This window comes from Convolutriloba macropyga, chromosome 1, assembly GCF_964194025.1.
Source record: "Convolutriloba macropyga chromosome 1, txConMacr16.3, whole genome shotgun sequence".
Classification (NCBI taxonomy): Eukaryota; Metazoa; Xenacoelomorpha; order Acoela; family Convolutidae; genus Convolutriloba; species Convolutriloba macropyga.
In genome coordinates, this window is record NC_134468.1 from 40,017,508 (window position 1) to 40,035,832 (window position 18,325).

Below are 18,325 nucleotides of genomic sequence, written 5' to 3' on the forward strand. Positions count from 1 at the left end.
CCCTCAGAACGTTTTCTTTGACGCAGAGAAAATTATCCTAACATTTCTCTTGCAATCGTTTTGCGGGTCACCCGTTGCGGACCACGCAAGGAGGGTAGATTCCCTGTGACCCGGGAGGTTAACTGAACAAGACACTGACTACTTTGCGTCGCTCGCTGCTCTCGAGCCTCTTGGAGGTAAAGATCCACGAATATTCTCCTCATACAGGATAGGATTACGCAAAATCGACACTCGATTTAAAAGGATGGAAGAATGCAAAAGGATTCTCCGCACTTTACCCGAAGACAAACATCACGTCAGCTTGGCATCAGAAAAAGAAGCCTTTTACCGTCTCACTGCGTTGCCACTGAAACGGTAGGGTTTTACTTTGACAAAATTGGAATTGCGCTACTTCGGCACTGATGACAATGCTCGTTATTGAAGCAAACGTTCTGTTGGGGTCTAGATTCAGCAGAACTTTTTTTGAGGTAAAATTGGCCAAGTCATGCCCAAAACAAGCCAAGGAAGCATAGAAATATTACGAGGCGAATATTAACAACGATTTTTGGAAATTGAAAAAATTGATGTTCCGTGTCTTCTGCATGGGAGGCACGCAGCCCTCTGCAACACGCACTATGAGACAACTAGCAACAAAAATCTTTGAATGAAAGAACGACACAGACTCAGACACCATAATATGCATTTGGACGAAGATAAATTTTGAACTCCTACGCAACGCATTTATCTGTCTCAGAGGCTGCCGGGGTACTAAACTTGTAACTGAGGCTGATAATACTTAGTGTTGTTGTGCGGGAAGGGAGGCTAGACACCTAATTATTATAGTAATATTTAACCTTTTGACGCGGCTCCTGAGCGTAGCATATTGCTGTAAGCTTGATACAATGCGTTTTTGCGGTAAATTTATATACGCTGCTGTGATGTTTCTTAGTGGGGGCTCAGTGTTCCGTTCCGTCTATTGGGCGGATCATACCCCCTTTTTTCGTTTAATTAAGGAAGACAATCATTGGTTTCGTTTTCTCTTTCTGCAATGATTGCCCTAAATTCGATGAGAACATGAGTTATTTTCTTCAACTCCTGTTTTATGCTGCGACGATGTTCGAACTCTCTGTACCGCTCAAATCGCACGAGCCGTCTTGCAGTTTTCTACTACTTTTCTCCTTAGGTAACCACTGTTCTCTTCGTTAAAGCAGTTTAAAAGAATAAGACGGACAGGTTGAAATTTGATGATAGCGTTCATGAAAGTTACTTAATAATCGGATGCTCGAAGTATTAATAGTAAATAGTACAAAATTATCTATCAGCAACTAATAATTTTAATCATTATTCAATTTGAATAGGTGGCAGCCTAAACAGATGAACAGTTGTGTTGCTGTGGCGCTCTTTGGTGAGAAGTAAGTTTCCACTGATAGAGGCCAGGGGGACGAATTTAGTTTCGGCTTCTAGTTGCTGCTGAGATTTACTGGGAAGGAATGTTATCACCACTTCCTTTTGGCTGCCCATTATTGATGTATACAATGTGTCGCTGTAAACACCAAAGTTACCCCAAAATGCTTCGATTTTGAAGTAATGGTTTATTTTTTTGTTCGGTAGATTGTATTTATATATCTGAACCAGGTGTTGCTCGAGTAGACCAACTACGAGAAAATTAGATGTAATTTCAAGTTGGCTAACTTGACCGGAGAATGGACTTTGTATTAGGAAAGCATATTTGTCGTCTTGGTAGAAATGCAAATCATTGCTGTGCTTTACATACAAAGCTATCAGTTTCATCGAATCAAGGCAGCTCATTTTCCAGGCTCCTTTTGAGGAGATGTTGCTGGTGTCAAGTTGAGATGATGTTTGGTCGTCAAGTGACAATTTAACCAGCTGTTTTTCCGATAGTTCACCTAAAAAGCATTGTTCATTATGCTAAGCAAATCGTAGTGGCAAATTATTTTCCTACAAAAGTTGAGTTGGTTTTTGTTTTTTGATGGTTTCCAAGGACTTTAAAGTATCTTAATAGTGTTCACGTGTCTGTTTTGGTAAAAGTGTTGAGCCATAGGGATCTGAGTGTACTGTTTCTGGAAGTTTGCTGCTGACTACAATGTTTTGACGGCAGTTCCAAAACAGTCACGTGCATACTATTACGATACAGCTGATATTGGCGGAAGCCCAAATTTTTATACTTTTATGCGTTTTGATTTTTCAAAGGCTTTCGATATGAGGCACAAAATTCTACTTCAGAAACTACTTCGATTGAACTTCTCAGTAAACTTGTGTTTCTTAAATATAGATTATCTTTCAACGAGATTTCAAAAGTAAAAGTCAATATGTGCACATCATGTTTGCAATTTATATCTTCTCGTGTTCCACAGGGTTCCATTCTTGGACACAGTTTTTATGTATTAGCGATCTACCAACATTGTTTTTCCTCATCAGCCCTTCTTTTTGCAGACGTTTAAAAGTTCTATACCACTGGAAGCGTGATGAACTAAAGAACAGTCAGATAGACCTGAATTGACTCTATGACTGGAGCTTGCAAAAATGCCTAACGTTGAACTACAAAAAAATATTTATCACTTAAACATGACTAAACGCTTTAAACCTGACTTAGCTCTTTAAACATGGCTAAACTCTTTAACAATGCTAACTTACAATGTGCGCAGTTTAATTCATATAAATGGATGATTGAAGTTTTCATCATATTGTCAAAAGATACGACTTTCTTTGCCTAACTGAAACCTGGCTTGTTCCCGGAATACCAAATCAAGAGCTTTTCCTACCTACTTATTCTAATTACCGGAAAGACTGGGTAACTGACAATTTGGAAACAGCACAGTGTTCATTGCCATCAGAAACTCAGTCAACCACGGAATTGTCGGTCTTGATTTTGCGTTAGACAGCTATCCTGTCGAAATTCTTCATTCCTATAATGACTATTTTTGTTGTATATACTCTCCCCCAGAAGGTAGTCCCTACCAGCTCAGTAGTTGCAATTGTAACAAATTACCGAAACGCCTATTTCAGCAAGCAATACTTCTCTCAGCAAACAGCATCAGCGTTACTGTTGGCGACATTAATTTCGGCAACAGCTGCTGGTCGACAATGATGTCTACATGTGAATTTAAAAAATTATGTTAGAAACCTTGATTGAAAACCTGCTCACCAATTTTTCTGATGTCAAAATAGACATTTTTCTCTGTAATAGACCTGAACTTATCACGGACTGCAGTCGAGGTTTATTTCTAGGCAGTTAATATCAAGTTAATGGATGAAGACTGACATCGTAACGCAGCTGAACTGTACATAGCAACCAAACAACAGTTGCAAATGAACCTAAACTTGCGTTTAAACAAGCTGATTGGGGAACCATTCAATCCCTACTTACAGCAATGCCGATGATCAGGAGATCAAATTGGTACAGCTGGTTGAACTCTAAAATTGAAATTTCTTATGTAACCAAACGACAACCAGCATTGCAGCCTTGCATTAGTAATGAAACCTCAGATTTGTTAAATCGCATCGACACAAAAAAGAAAGCTGAAAAATCAAGACAACACGCTTTCACGTTTACTGGAGATAAAGAAAATTGAAAAAGAAGTTGCTAGATCTATAAACAACGGTCTTAGTTGTTTTGAGGCTGAAAGTTGTTTTCGACCATTCAGTTATATTCAAATAATTTGCGTCCTGCATTCCAAAAAGTCTTTGGAATGCAGGACTTATCAAATCCAAATCATTGAACAAGTTCTCTAATGTTTTTGGAAACCAATCACACGTGAGGATTTTCACAAAACGAGAGCCTTAACTATCTTCGCTTTGACTACTATCATTTCATTGAAATTCCTGACTTGGTGGCATTGGATAAATCCACTGGTCTGGACTATTATGGCAAAATTGTAATCAAGAATTGTTTGAAATTTTGGAGAAAGTTACTGTTACTTATTTTTCAAACTATCATAAATAAAAGCACTTATCCTAGCTTCTGGAAAATTAGCCAAGTTAGTCGCGTGTTTCAAGATGGGAACAAAGCTGATGTAACATGTAACAGGTCAATATGTCTTCTTTGTTCCAGCTCAAACTTAATCGAAATAATCATGTCTGACCGCATTTACGAACAATGCCACCACCCATTTTTTGAGACTCAATATGGCTTCAGAAAACCTCGGTCTGAAACACTCCTTTAACTCTTGTTTCTCAACTCTGTTTATCGAAGACTTGACACATGCAACCCTGAACATGAATCATTAACAGTGCTTTACTTAGAACTCGCAAAGGCACTGGACACGGTGACACTTGATATGTTAATATCGAATGTTAAAAAGTTTTCAATAGTTGGAAGTTTTGCTGAAATTTTCGGCAGCCTACTTAACTGATAAAACAATTTGTTTTGGTAAATGATGCCGTGGCAGAGTTGTCAAATGTCTGAAGCTGTGTACGCAGGGCTCAATCCTCGTTTCTCTGCCATTCTTCATTTATGTTAACGAATTTCCATATGTTCTCCTGGCATTGAGTGCTACGATTATGCGGATGATTTTAATGTGGTTACAGAGAACCAAGCAATTCTCGATCATGCATCAAACCAAATCGAAATGTGGTGAATCACGCAAAAAAAGTGCACCTTGTTGAATATCAAAGAAAAATTGCAATGCTCTTGAAACAGAAATGTTGAGTTTTGTAGCCACCCAAAGAGACAAGGGACGTTTAATATCTTCAAGTTTAAATTGGAATGATAACTGTGAACTACGAATCCGGAAAGCCACCAAAGCTTTCTACCATATCAAAATATTTTCAACACTGAAGTGAGCAAGCTAAACGCCTATAAGGGCTACATTGTGCCAATTATCACATATGGCTTCGAGGTCATATGCAGGAGCTTGAAAGACTGTAAATGAGGGCAACTAAATGGATTTTGACAATGAACTCTGTTTATGTTGACGGATATAAGGAACTTGAGCTAGTCCCTCTGTGCTTGTACACAGAAACGCATGAATTGTTGATGGTCCTATCATTAACCAAGGGCAATTTCAATGCAAATTTTTGCCACGATGATGTTTCCGACAATGCAGCACGACAGCAGAGTTGATATGACTTAGAAATTACAAAAAAACAGGCTAAGAACATCAGATAACTTTTTTTGTTGAAAATTACTTCATAACATCATAATTAGAAATCTCAAAGCTAGCGGCGAACTCAGAAAAAGTGCGACATGAAAGCTTCACAGGAACTATTTAGTAATCTCATTCAATATCATTGGCATATTGTATGTAGATGTAGAAATTGCAATCCTTGGAAAAAGATAATGTGTGCGGACTAAAAAACGACGGTGCAGACCACCTCTGGGTATGAGTGATACCTAGAATCCTCAACTACTGGAAGTGTATTAAATATTCTTAGAATGCAAAAACTACCTACATTTTTTTTCAAAGGAAATGATTGTCAATTACAAACGAAAGATCCAAGCAAAGACGTTTGTTCAACTGTTAACGATAATATCGGTCGACGAGATATCATTAAATTCCGCAACAGTTCAACGACTCAGTTTCCGTTATTGAACAACGATTGATATCGAATCAACGCCATCCAACAATACATAGACTTCTTTGACCCTGTTTATTTAAACAGAATTAAAATGCACGTGGATTTATTTTGATAAAAACTAGAACTAAAGCATTTCTTGTTCATGGATTTTTATTTGCGTTTGCATTCAATGTCGTGCCAATCCAATGACGATTTTCAGCGCCCGCGGTGGAGCAGCCCATGAAGCCATAATTATAATAGTTATACTTTAAAGACCTCAAATTTTACAACTTTGAATTAGTTTTGTTAAAAAGGCCTCAAAACGAATTCTTCCGAGTATGTGATCTCAATTTCTTCTATAACGGTGAAAAAATTGATCCATTAAAAGCATGCAATGAAATGCAATGTAATAGCAATTGAGGCTCTACGATATGATAGTCGTACACTTTTACCGGACTATGTACACTTTTAATGATGCAGCTTGTTTGAAAAAAAACCCGAGTCTTACAATTGGGGATCTTTTTTAAATGAAAAGTACAATGACGATTCAAATAAAAAGGATTTTAAATATTTTTTTTGGTCACAAATAGAGTTGTCGTTATTTTTGTTTGTCACATACAACACTATCTCAACAGAACAAAAAACGGCAGAAAAATGATAAGAACCCGGCGAGTGGAAATTAGCGACTGCTCAATCGTGTAATAACATTTTTCTTGGAATGTGTTGGACTTCTACACTCGACGAAAGTTTTTGCGCTCTGCAGAAGTATAGAAGTGAGGAAAAGGCATCAAGTCTCTTTCGACAAAATTTGGTGGCTATTTGCATGTGCCGATGTAGCCGATTTTATATTCTTTCATATTTGAAATAGAAATTCGAAGTTGCATCTGAAAAAGTTCGTTTTCCCATCAAACAAAATTTTAGTTCTAGAGTTATTGGATTTTTTTGCATCAGTACATCAAAACTTAAGTTAAAATTGGTTTACATTGTATTTAAACTACGAAGTTTTCGTCAAGTTGGCTATCGCATATTGGACTGAAACAAATTGTTCATTTTTCCTTTGCGCCACCGACGTTTCTTATGGACAGAGCAAATGTAATTATCCATAAAGATCTGGATTAGCTAATCCGATGTAATCTCAAATCGACAGGTCACGTTCCTGAAAAAGGCATATCGACAATTTTTTTTGTTTGAGAAGCTGTCTTCCATGGAACACTCGCAAAGTGTAGGTCAAATCGTTAGCAGCAGAGTACGCTGGCTCTAATCGGGCATCGTTCTCAATGGTGCAAAACATCTTAACTAAATATATTTTTGAGAAAAGGTAAACATGCTCATGATTGTGGAACTTAGCGATTTTGAATTTAATAATTTTTGAATAATAAGGATTCCATTTACGAAGAAATCCATATTCCCATTGTTCCAGTAATTTTTAAAGAATGTTCTACGGAGATTTTAAAGAAAGCGCAAATTATCAACCTGGAAAACGAAGCTAGCAATATCGATGAAACTTTTGGAAACTATTAGCTTGCCGTGTTATGCATCAAAAATTCTAGAGCGAATGATATTTGATAAACTCCATCTCAATGATAAAAACGAAATCGAAGAAAACCAATTTGGACTCAGGGAAAAGATCTACCACTGTTCGTCTACTTGTGTTCCTTGTTTCAATCCACTCCGAACTTGATGCAAAAACTGAAAAACTTTCGCTCTTGTTGAAAAACTTTTGCATTTTGACAATGTGTTGCACCAGTCACTGGGAGAGCTTCCGACTATTGGAGATTATAAATTTGACTTCTGAAAATTTATTGAAAATTCTCTGCCTGCAAAATCAATAGGTGAAATTGAATAATTTCATATCTAAAGAGCTGGAATAACGAGCGATGTTCCTCTCAGCTCTATCCTGGGGGTAGTTACTCTTTCTTACTGTTATGTAATCTTCTAGCATCAACTCCTCTCAACAAAAAATTTCTAAAATGATTAGTAGACCAAGAGATCCCGAGTGCAAAAGGTAATGAAAAACTTCATTCTCAAAACGATGATACGGCTGGACTATAAAATTAGGACATTGAACCAAACTGGAGCAATTGCGGTTTAACTAAGCCCTCTATAAACAGGCAAATGTTTTCAGAACTCGGAAAAACAAGATAAACCAGCGGTTTCATGGGAGAGCACATCGGAAAAATTTAACACTATAAAAGAGCTACATCCAATCCGGGATAGTAAATGCAAATATTTCGATTATGAAGCTAGAGAAATTTTTTTGTCACACAAAACTTTTTGACACAACCTCTACATTGAAATACACGATATTTTGATTTTTATATCTCTAATAGAGAACAAATACGACTTCCAGCCAAACTGAAACATCACGATTTCTTGAAGACAAAGCGGGGCGATGTTTGCTTTATGCGTTTTGCTTGGCTAATTGCTGTGAGGCGTATTGATTACTGCGAAACAATAACGCTGTTTTCTGATTCAAGAAAAAACTATTTAACGTTTTGAAGAAAGAAGCTCGTTCTGGTTTTCATTAAGTCACACGCTGGATAGGTAATAATAGAAGTGGGATGTGTCTATTACAAGGTTTCATTTAACAAGTTCATGCAATAAAATTTTCGAAAAGTTTTATACTAAAATTGCTCACCATCGGCTACTATCAAGTAATTGTGGATGAAGCCAAAGTCATGGATCTTGTCGAATTCCACATTCCAAAGAGATGTGAAAATGGTCTTGTCCTCGTCATTTGTTACGTCAACTTGATAGTAGGTGAGGCGACTACTGCTCTCGTTCACAGCAATGAACTTGGGCCATTTGTCTCCTTCCGTAGGTCTAAGTTTGATCTGATTGAAAACTGTACGTCCTTTGAATACGATCTGATCCTTGACAATGCTCATTTTGCAATCAAATTGAATAGTTTTTGTGGTGATTCGGATAGTAAAAGGCGTTAATGAAGTGCTCCTGGTTGCATGGTAAAATCAACTTGTAATTAATTAGGTTTTATCAGGCAGTAGAAGTGGTTTTCATATGAAATTGGTAAGAATTTGCCACAAATTTTCAGCTGCGACTATGTATGGAAGCAATAAACGGCCTGTTTTTATAATAGAGCATGCGAACTTGCTCTAAACCAAAATTGAGTTGTTGTTTAGCAAACAGAAGGCAATTGAAAGTATCTGCTAGAAATAAATAAATACCTGAATAGCTGATTGCCCAAATACACTTAAGTTACAACTGGAATTTAAGGAAGTCGAACACGGAAGACTGAATGTAGTTGTTTAGAGAATTAAGCCTTCCTGCCTGATCTTAACTGGGTTTAGAGTTGAAAAGACGCGTATGTTAATCCAATGACTACAGAAGTGTGTGTGTGTTTAGTTTGAGCGTCCAGCCAGATCGTTATCGTTTAAATTGAAGAAGTTATTAAAGTCGCAATGTTGTTTCGATCTGATTTACGATAGAGCGAATAAAGTCAATAACTCTCTTAGTCAATGAATTTACCAAATTGTCAAATGTGTAGTCTGTGGTTTAGACGTGTTTGGTCTGTAACATGCGTTTGAGGTATATGCGATCTGTTTTAATGACTTTATCTTGGACTCGCTTGTTCATATCTCGAATTTTTAGCCTTCAGTTGGAATTTAATCATTTTCTGATTGAAAATAAACAAATGTGGTTTTCGAACGCAGAATTGTTTGCTTACGTTTAAAGATACAGATCATAAAACTCTTCGTATTCTGAGAGTATAAACAATTTGCAACTTTATCTGCCAATACCAAATTTGGATGCCAAAGTTTAAGTTTCTCTGCTTTCGTGTTGGTAGATTTCTTGTGTAGTTGAGGTTTTTGGAAACTAGTTGCGCCAAAAAATCAAAAAATTTCTGACTGGTTTCCAAACTAAAGATATTTATGACCGCTACGTTAATTTGCGCGTCTCTGATTGCTCACAAACGCAGTTTGTAGCAGTAATGTTAATGCTGCTGGTCGTTTTTACGCTTGATCAGTTTTTCGTCTGAATTTTTCTCTCAAAAACGGGATAAACGGGTACAGCCCGAATGGCATTAAGCCGCTGAGCAGCTATTAGCCCTTTACTAGTCTCAAAGTGTAAAATTTACCGAAGCTGCAGAGAAGAGATAAATAAATGGTATGGCTGAACAGACCCCGCTTATCACGCACGAGCAATTGTTCAGGCAAGCTTTTTTGTTCCGGATCTTTTTTGTTGAGGAAGTAATGCTAGCTGGGCTTCTATAACAACCTGAAAGATTAGTTCAAGCAAATTTTGAGTGGTGTCATTTCAAAACCGTGGAGTAAACTATAAATTCTAGAGGGCTTTGAAATTTCGCCATCTTGGATTAAGTTACTTCCTAATTGCGGCGTCAGGTATTCAATAGGCCACTGTTGCGTTCCTACATCTGCAATGCAAGATTTAGGTTGTAGTTGGTGCGATCTACTTTCCTGTAAGATATCTTTTTAACTTTGATTTGGAAAAGAATTTTATTAGCTCTTTGTGGTCTAAGAAGTAGGCAGGGCTCCAAAGGAATGTATGCAGGACTAAAGCCAACTGGTTTTTTCTTACCATTAATGGAATTTCAACCACAGCATATTTTTAAAGTTGACCAAAGTTTTCTTTTTTTCGATTTTCGTCTTCCAAATAACAATACTGACAGGCCGTACATGTTTTATGATGTTTCGTAGTTCTGTTTCTTAAGTTTTCGACAGACAGCTAGAATTTGAGTTTTGCCTGCATTTGTAGCTGTTTTGTGATAAGCTTTACTGCTTTTAACTGAGCTCGAACGAAGTTTGAAGCAATCGTTGTACACGTGTGTCCTTTTCAGAAATTTTGCATGACTCTTATTATAGAACATTCTTTCGAATGCCTTTCTCGAGCGAATTTTTTACGTTTGACTTCTTGATTTTAGCTTGACTTAAATTGCTCTGATTCAAAAATTGTCTGTTGCTAAAAAGTTGTCTTTTGCAAAAATTATGACGTTAGTCGCTTTGTTTGACTGTTTTATCAAGGATCCAGTTTCAATTGCTTGAACATAGCAGTTGTTAATCTTAATCAATGTTGTAACGGTGTTTCTCACCATTTTTGTTAGATTTGATACTTAGCAAAATCGAAATTTTGTCTAATTATGCGTTTTTTTTGTTCGATTGAAAGTATATGTTCAATTATTTCTATAATCCAAAGAATTTGGATTGTATTGGTGCGCTGTCGTTTTGTGAGATGTTTTTACACCTTTTTCCATGACTTTGAGCTTTTGAAAGGAGCTACACAGGTAAAGCTCGGCGAGCTTCAATTTGCAATAGAGGATCTCAGCTGGCTTTAGTAACCTTTTAGGTTTTTATTGTGCTGAAACTGCTGCGAAGCCTAAATTCAAGGCAAAAAAGGTCAGTTTTCGCTGTTTTTGTGCCCTGAATGCGGCAATTTTTCTGTTTTGTCAATTTCGTGTTTTTACTTTAAAGGTTGGTAGTACTTTATATAGCTATTATGCTATGCGATTTAGATCTCTTTAATATTTGCAACTTCTTGTTTTTTGGCTATTTTTGCGATTTTTTGGTATTAAGTTTTTATCAACTTTTAGTGACCAATGAAACAAATTTCGGGCTTAAATTTGGGTTAAATAATAACTTTTAATTACCCATATACATTTTTGAGAATAGTAAGTCACAAATTTCAGCAACGTTTTTGTAAAATTTTGCTATTTTTCGAGAATTTCTTGTAAATTTTCAATTTATATTAATTTCAGGTGTAGCGAAACATTTTTGAAGCTGAAAACTGTTAGTGAATAGATAGATGTTTGCCTTACAGAAGCGATTTTAAAAATAGCCTCTGACCTGTTTGGGTCGTTTTTAACCCGAGTTAAATTGAGGTTTGCTATAGTTGTTAAAGGGCTCCTGCAAGACTTAAGTAATTTTTTTACCATTTTGTGAGCGCTTTTTTTGGTGCTGCAAACATAAACATTCAAAATTACAATAATTTCTTCACTTCATGTTTTTTGAGAATTTTTGTCATCTTTCTGCGTTTTTTAGTGGCTAGTCAAATGGAATGGTTTTCAACTTTTTAATATCACGAGTTTTAGCAATTTTTTGATAAAGGTTGAATTTTTTTCACATTTTTCAGAAGCTGTCATTTTCCAAGTTTATCGATCTGTAAAGACCAGTGAAACTATTTTGGGCTTGAAATTGGTTTACTGGATAGTTTCAGGAGACAACAAAGTGATTCTCGAGATTTTAATTCGACGAATTTTAGCAATATTGCAATTTTTTAATGAAATTTTTAATTAGTCTAGTTTTATCGATCTTTAAGGGACAGTGAAACTTTTTTTAGGTCTTATTGGGCGGGTTTGAGAGACAAAAATGTGGTTTTGAGCATATAAATATTGCTAGTTTTGATTTTAAAGTATTTGTCAAATTTCTTGTTTAGTGGCCAATAAACCCCTTCCAAGGCTTGTGCGTGGGTTAATGAGTATATTTAATTGGATCACATTTGGTTTTCACAGTAAGGAGTTTAAGCAATGATTTACTTTGGTTATTTTAGTTTCTCTAAACTTTTCAGACTGTTTGTCTTATTTGCTTGCATTGTTCATTTGATCTGCTGGCCAGTTGCAGTAGTTCTAAGTTTTCATTCAATTCTTTGGAGTGTATTTCAGTACTTGTCCTGCTATGTTTTTTTTTAATTTTTCAACGCTCATTTTTAAAAAGTTAAAGTTTTGGAATTTCTGTTTTTTGCCGACATTTCATGCTTATTTTTGTTGTTTATGCTGTATAAGTTTGGATATTGGAAATGGCTGTTCATAAGTTTTGAGCTAAACTGCTTTCGTTTTTTTTAAAAATTACAATGAGCTTTTGGCTTCATACTATTTTTTAATGGTTTTATGCGTTATTTTATGATTGAAAATTTGAATTAGCATCTTTGGTGACTTCTACAACGATCAGTTTAATTTAAAATTCAATAATAAAGTGTTCTGATCTGATTTCTTGCTGGTTTCTGTTTGTTATTTCATCTATTAGCAAAAGGTATTATGTTTTATGTGTTGCATGGACTTTTTAGTAACGAATTGGGCAGAAAAAACTGCAAGTAGAAGTGTAATTTCTGCGTGCATGTTGGTTTAAAAAAATTAACAGCAGGTTCTTTGTTTCAAATGCCACTCAAATGTTTCATTAATTTAGCTTCCTCTATCTTAGTTAAACGGAGCACTTCAAATTCCCATTAATGGTCGATAAGCACCAAATTCCAATAAAAGGCTAGTAATGCAATTTAATTTCCTGAGATTCATTAGTTTTCGTTAATGAATTGTTGATTGTTTGATCTAGTTATCAATCACAGGTTATATCAGTTTGGTTATGTTAGTCTACATTGTATATTGAGCGTTTATCAGAAGGCTGTTTTATAGCTGTAAGTTGCTAACGTCTGGGGACAACTTTTTTTCTAAATTGTTGCAAGTTTCCTTTTTCATATGGCGATACTGTTTCTGATTTTTTTTTAATCCTGATTGGTTATAGCAAGAGGGGAACATTATGAAAGGCTTGATGACGCACACTATATGCTATCTCTGAATTTTAATACTGCCAAACTAGTAAGATTAACGGGATTTTACAACTCTTTGATGCGCTATCTAAAATTTGTTTGATGCGATGGCAAGGTTATTTTGATTTTTCAACCAATGTAAATATATTTTTCACCGGCTCGTATAAATTGGATCCATCTGTTCACAAGTGCGTCAGATTATTTTCTAGAAACAGTTACCATCAAAATGTTTCCGCAAATGAAAAATTTCCAAGCACTCGTCGAGGCCAAGAATGCAAAGTATCAGAAGTTGCAACTGGAAACTGTAGAGAAGGAGAAAGCGCTGATCAAGATGCAAAATTGTGAGAAACAATTGCTTCAGAAACAGTCAGAGCTGGAAGCTAAGATGTCATCTGATAATCAAAAGCTCAGTAGCCTGAGAGTCGAGTTAGGTCAGTGGGCATGATCGTGGTGTTTAATATCCGCCGTCAGCCTCTCCAAGACTATTATTTAGGCGCTCTCTTTTACAACTCGCAGAAGAGTATTGGTAACGTATTACAACGACTCGAAAAAGAAATGGTCATCTGTTTTTATAGCTGCGAAGCTGTAAGCTGAGCGTAGCTATATTGCGGTGCTCTTGGTTTTTTTTTGTTTCGTCGTCTGACGCTTCATTTTCGTTTTACATTTGTTCTAGAACATTCTGTCTCGTCACTGCTTAAATTGCTTTTTCGCGCTTGATTTCACGCTTTCTGCGTGACCTAAATTGCGGTCATTCAGAAACAGAATCTGTTCCTAAAACAAACTTGATTGTAAGAAAATAGTTTATATGGTCCGACAGCCGAGTGGTTAAGGCGACTGGCTGTTAATCCGGAGATCGCCGGTTCGAGACGCGACAGGGAAAATTTTTTGCACCCAAAAACAACCTCCTTTGAAATATACTTGTAAGTTTTATAGGCGGCGGCGATAACTATTATCAACTCACTTCTGTATCTTTTTCCATCTGTATTTTACGGCACGCAAGTCTATTTCGCAGCTATTCCGGCAATCTGCCGGCTATGTTCTTTAAATCGGTGACTTCTATTTTTAGACGATGTGTTGTAGAGTAAGTCAGATGCTGCACGTGAAAAGATTTGTTCAGGTCAATCTGCTGAACAAAATATCAGAGAGATAATATGGAGTAGTTATTGTCCAAGCATGATTCTGTGAGCGAGCAAAAGTAAAAGAAAACAACGCCAAAAGTAAGTTAGCACCCCCTATTTTCCCGATGTAGCAATTAATTATTTGAGACAATATTACCCTAACTTAAAATCACATTTTGAAAGCAATTTTTACACCATTGATTCCCTACACTAGTCCACTCACCTACCTATGAAGTTCAGATAAAACGAAATGTTCGCTTACCAAAAATCCTGATGTAAAGTTGAGCTTCATCAAAGTTTCACTGTAAAAAGAAAGCTGTCACATGGCTAAGTTTGCACTTGCGTTAAACATTATAAAGAGAAAAAATGTAAATAAATTGTCTTGTTGTTACATTTTTCCTTTTACAAAGAAACCTTGATGGAGCTCATCAACTTTACACGGTAACTTTTTGGTAACTGAACGTTGCGCTTTATCTGAACTTCTTAGGTAGGCGAGAGGACTAGTGTATGAAAGCAATGCTGTAAAAATTGTTTGCAAAATGTGATTTTAAGTTGGGGTAAAATTGTCTCAAAAATGGATTTTCTACATCGTGAAAATAGGGGGTACTAACTTACTTTTGCCGGTCAATATAGGTGAAAAATTTTCGCGCTGTGCGAGCAATAAATTTTGCTCCTGTGCGGCTTCTTCAAAGCAATTTTTTACTTTAAATTCTTAGATTTTTTAGCCAAAGATGTTTGTTTTGTGTCGTCTAAATGAGGTCATTTTTAGGACTTTTCGATGCTATTTTGACCTATTTTCGCCATTTTGTCCTGTAGGACGCTTTTTTAGCAGTTTAAAATCCTTCTATTTTTCGTAACTTTTTTGGGAATTTTGTGGTTGACCTTTGTTGTTGTAGTTGTTTTGGTGATCTTTCGATTTGATTGCTTCTGATTTTGAGATATGTTTGTTACAGAAAGTGGAGTTAATATCATCGAATTTTCGTCTGTTTTTAAGTTTTTTAAGATCAACTGATAAACGTTACGCAATCGTTTTTCTCGTTCATTATTTAATCTAGAGCTATTCGTAAGATACCAAGAAACGACAAGACTGAAAGAATTGATTACATTTTAATTTTTTTAAGTTTTTTGTGCTTTCTTAGGTAGGCGTTTTTCAGTATGCCCCTGAAGAAAATGACGAATATTTGAAAGACTTATTTAGAATAATTGTGATTTACCGCGTTAGCATGTTGTTGGGATTTTGTAAAAAAAAATCATTTTTTATTTTTTCCTTTTTCTCTGTTTTCTATCAAAGTACCGTTTGTTTTTTTCTATCAATAGATACTCGATTATTGAATGAAAACTGCACTTATTTTACGGCAGTAGTTCTCTCAAGGTCGAAATTGTGAAGACATTTTTTACGTATTTTATCAGTTTTTGTTATCGTTTCTAGAAGATTAGTGTGATTAAGTAGTGGGTTAATTTTGTTTAGTGAGTAGTTAGCTCGGACCTAAGTTTTTCATAGGATCAAATCCGAATGCTGCTGGTAAAAACAAGTGCAGCTCAGTCAGCTGAAGGAAGGTCAAAAGCAGACCGAAATTTTAGAGCGGCTTTTTATAAACTTTCCGCGAGAGAAAGAGTAACATAGTTTTGAAATAATTTTTTTACGTGAGCAATTTTTTGATCACGTGCAGCTTTTTCAAAGGAGTTTTTTATTTAATTTTTTTCATCTCATGGGGTTTTTCTCACAGATTGCTGGTAATTGTACGTTTTGGACCACGTGTTGGACGCTTTTTTTAGCAGCTTGTATTTTTGAATTTCCTACTGTGTGTAGGAACTCTTGGTAGCATTTGGTCTTTTTCGTATTTCAAGTGGGTTTTTTATGGGAATCATTTTGATGTTTTCGTTTAAGAAAAAAGATTATATCAAGTCTCATTTCGGACTGTTTTCCAGTTTGATATTTTCTCCCAACTGTTTTTTTTTGCTTCTCGGAATGTTTTTTGCCATAGTTTAATTATACATATTTCATGAAATGTATGAATGAATATGGAGACACCTGAATGTTTGATAGGCCAGTATCTACAGAAACATTAAAACTAGTTTGTGTTTTTCAACTTTTTGTTTTTTGCCTTTCGAGGTGTTAATTGTTGTTTACAGTGTTGGACCGCGTCGGTTGTCAGTGAGTGAGAACAGATAGATTCACAAGTTGTCGTGAACTTTTTTAGGATTTCAAATTTTGTTCCAAAATAGATATCAGTGTATACAATTTTGTTAAAGGCAATTTAACCAGATTTTGAATTTTTTATGTTTCTGTTTTCCCTGTTTTTTAGAACGTATCGTTTTTCCTTCTTTCTGTTATGTAGTAACTGGCTGACTAGACGGAGTCCGTAATGTATGTCTGTTGAGAAAAATTGTTTTGGGTGACAACTTATGTAGATTTGTATTATATTTATATTTACTTTTAGATTTACATTGTTTATTTTGCCTTTTTTGAATTAAGTAGTTAGATGGAATAAATAGTTGATTCAAATGGATTGTTGATTTTCAAAGTCAAATTTTACTGAGAATTGGTTCCGCAGTTTTCCGGCTATGTTTTTCTTTGAAATTCTTCATAACCTTAATTTACACTTCCAGGTTTAACTTCTGACTTAACTCACTGTTTCAACTGCATGCAAACTAGATTTTAACAAATTCACTTGAATACGTTCAGGGTCGAATCGAAAACTCAAACGAACCAGACTGGATAATCCAATAAAGCCCGCGCACTAAGATTGAATGGATAAAACTCAGTGCATTAAGTTATCAAAGTTCCTTAGATTATACTGCTAGTTGGTATACGTATTAAGCTTAGTGTCCTCCAAGTTAGAGGCTGAATTGACCTTACTTATGGAAATCTAATGAGACTACGGACCAAATTAGAACACACTTTTTGACACTTGGAAAAAGTTTGACTGTCAATTTTGTCATTTTTCTGTTTGTCCTAAGGTCGACCAGTGGTGTCAACGACGGCTTTTTTCCGGCAATCCGGCGGCAATGTTTGATATGTAAAATATGTTAGTTTTTATTGACTTAAAGAAAGGAGCCGTGTTAAATGTGAGAAATAAACTTGTCAAGATTGCAGGCGTTCTAGACGATCAGTAGCTTTTCGAAAACAGCTCGAATCAAACTTCCACTTACCTAGAGAGGAAGACACGTAAGCTTTTAAGATGTTATGTACTATCTGGAATAAATTTTGCAAGGCGGTTTACTATCAAATTTGTGCAAGCTTCCTTGAAAAACTCATAAAGGTGCAAAAGCAGAAAAACATGAGCTGGATTGGTGTTTATCAGCGGATGGGAGTTGAAAATTGACTGCATTATGCATGGAAGCAGTGTTTACAGTGTTGCTCAAACTGAAAACAATTTTTCAGGTTGTCAAAAACTAGATATCAAGTTTCAACCCAGAGCTTTCTTTTATACTGGTGCCCAATTCTAGAATAAACTATTGGATTATCCGAGATCAGAAGTTTAATACTTACGCTTCGAAAAACAACTAAAATCTCATTTTTCTGGAAATTTTCAGGCTATTGTTTATTCACGCAATTTGGTGCTAAATCATAAAAGGTGCTAAAACCTTCTACGCCATCGACAGAGTTTCTCATTATTAGAAGAATTTTTCTTTTTCCGATGCAAAAATCTTTGGAATCTTGGGCATGATTTATTGCTTTGGGGTTTTATGCCAGATCAAATCACGAATTCTTTGTAGATTTTGTTTTGAAACCAATTTTGATGTTGATTGAAGAGTAAATGTAGCGTCAATCACGGGAAGCAACTGCTATTAACTTGCTTACCTATTATTTGAGTGATGATTTTAGAGCTTGAGAAGGAACGTGGGAATTGGTTAGACGTGTCTTTGCAAAAAGAGAGTACTCTTAATCAAGAATTGCAGAATGAAGTGAAAGTGGCCAATGATAGTCTGGAGGAATTGAGGAAGAATAGTTTTGGTGAACTTGTCAAATCTTGTGATATATTATCGCTCTCTGAACAACGAAAGGTCCAGGATCGCATGTTAGTCTTAATCATGCTCAGAACGGGTTGAGAGAATATCCATATTAAGGACTTGTGATCTTGACTTGTGATTTTTGAATTTGTCAAGAACAATTAAATGATCGCAATATAAGACTTAAGCTCATCCTTTAGATCACTGATTATCGTATTTTTCCTTCAATTGGTCTGTTGAAAGCA

General features: G+C 35.7%; 4 protein-coding genes across 8 annotated transcripts in view; 2 read left to right on the top strand and 2 right to left on the bottom strand.

Moving 5' to 3' along the window:
- The window catches only part of LOC142339056 (uncharacterized), a 187,277-nt gene that overhangs the window by 47,184 nt on the left and 121,768 nt on the right, over positions 1 to 18,325 (bottom strand). The gene's annotated exons all lie outside the window — the stretch shown is intronic.
- Positions 1 to 18,325, top strand: part of LOC142338952 (integrator complex subunit 7-like) — a 55,759-nt gene that overhangs the window by 5,481 nt on the left and 31,953 nt on the right. The gene's annotated exons all lie outside the window — the stretch shown is intronic.
- On the bottom strand, positions 1,191 to 9,036 carry LOC142348839 (uncharacterized). The gene is made up of 2 exons (XM_075400379.1): positions 8,135 to 9,036; positions 1,191 to 1,886 (listed from the first exon to the last, which is right to left on the bottom strand). The coding sequence occupies exons 1-2, from the start codon at positions 8,382 to 8,384 to the stop codon at positions 1,321 to 1,323; spliced, it is 816 nt and encodes a 271-aa protein (XP_075256494.1). The 5' UTR covers positions 8,385 to 9,036; the 3' UTR covers positions 1,191 to 1,320.
- LOC142348846 (uncharacterized) overlaps positions 13,180 to 18,325 on the top strand; it is a 9,600-nt gene continuing 4,454 nt past the window's right edge. The window contains exons 1-2 of one of the 3 annotated variants that reach the window (XM_075400392.1): positions 13,180 to 13,439; positions 17,956 to 18,148. In XM_075400392.1, coding sequence (XP_075256507.1) covers positions 13,235 to 13,439; positions 17,956 to 18,148 — 398 coding nt within the window. In that variant the 5' untranslated portion in view covers positions 13,180 to 13,234. Of the gene's footprint in view, positions 13,440 to 17,110; positions 17,512 to 17,955; positions 18,149 to 18,325 lie in introns of those variants that run through there. The other 2 variants (XR_012760789.1, XR_012760795.1) reach the window with 2 other exon arrangements.

What these genes read in the sequence shown, in the direction of transcription:
- LOC142348839 (XM_075400379.1), bottom strand. Translation starts at nt 8,384, where the DNA reads ATGAGCATTGTCAAGGATCAGATCGTATTCAAAGGACGTACAGTTTTC. An exon ending in TTACTTGATAGTAGCCGATG is followed by an intron (nt 1,887 to 8,134) that starts GTGAGCAATTTT and finishes AATGCTTTTTAG; the next exon opens with GTGAACTATCGGAAAAACAG.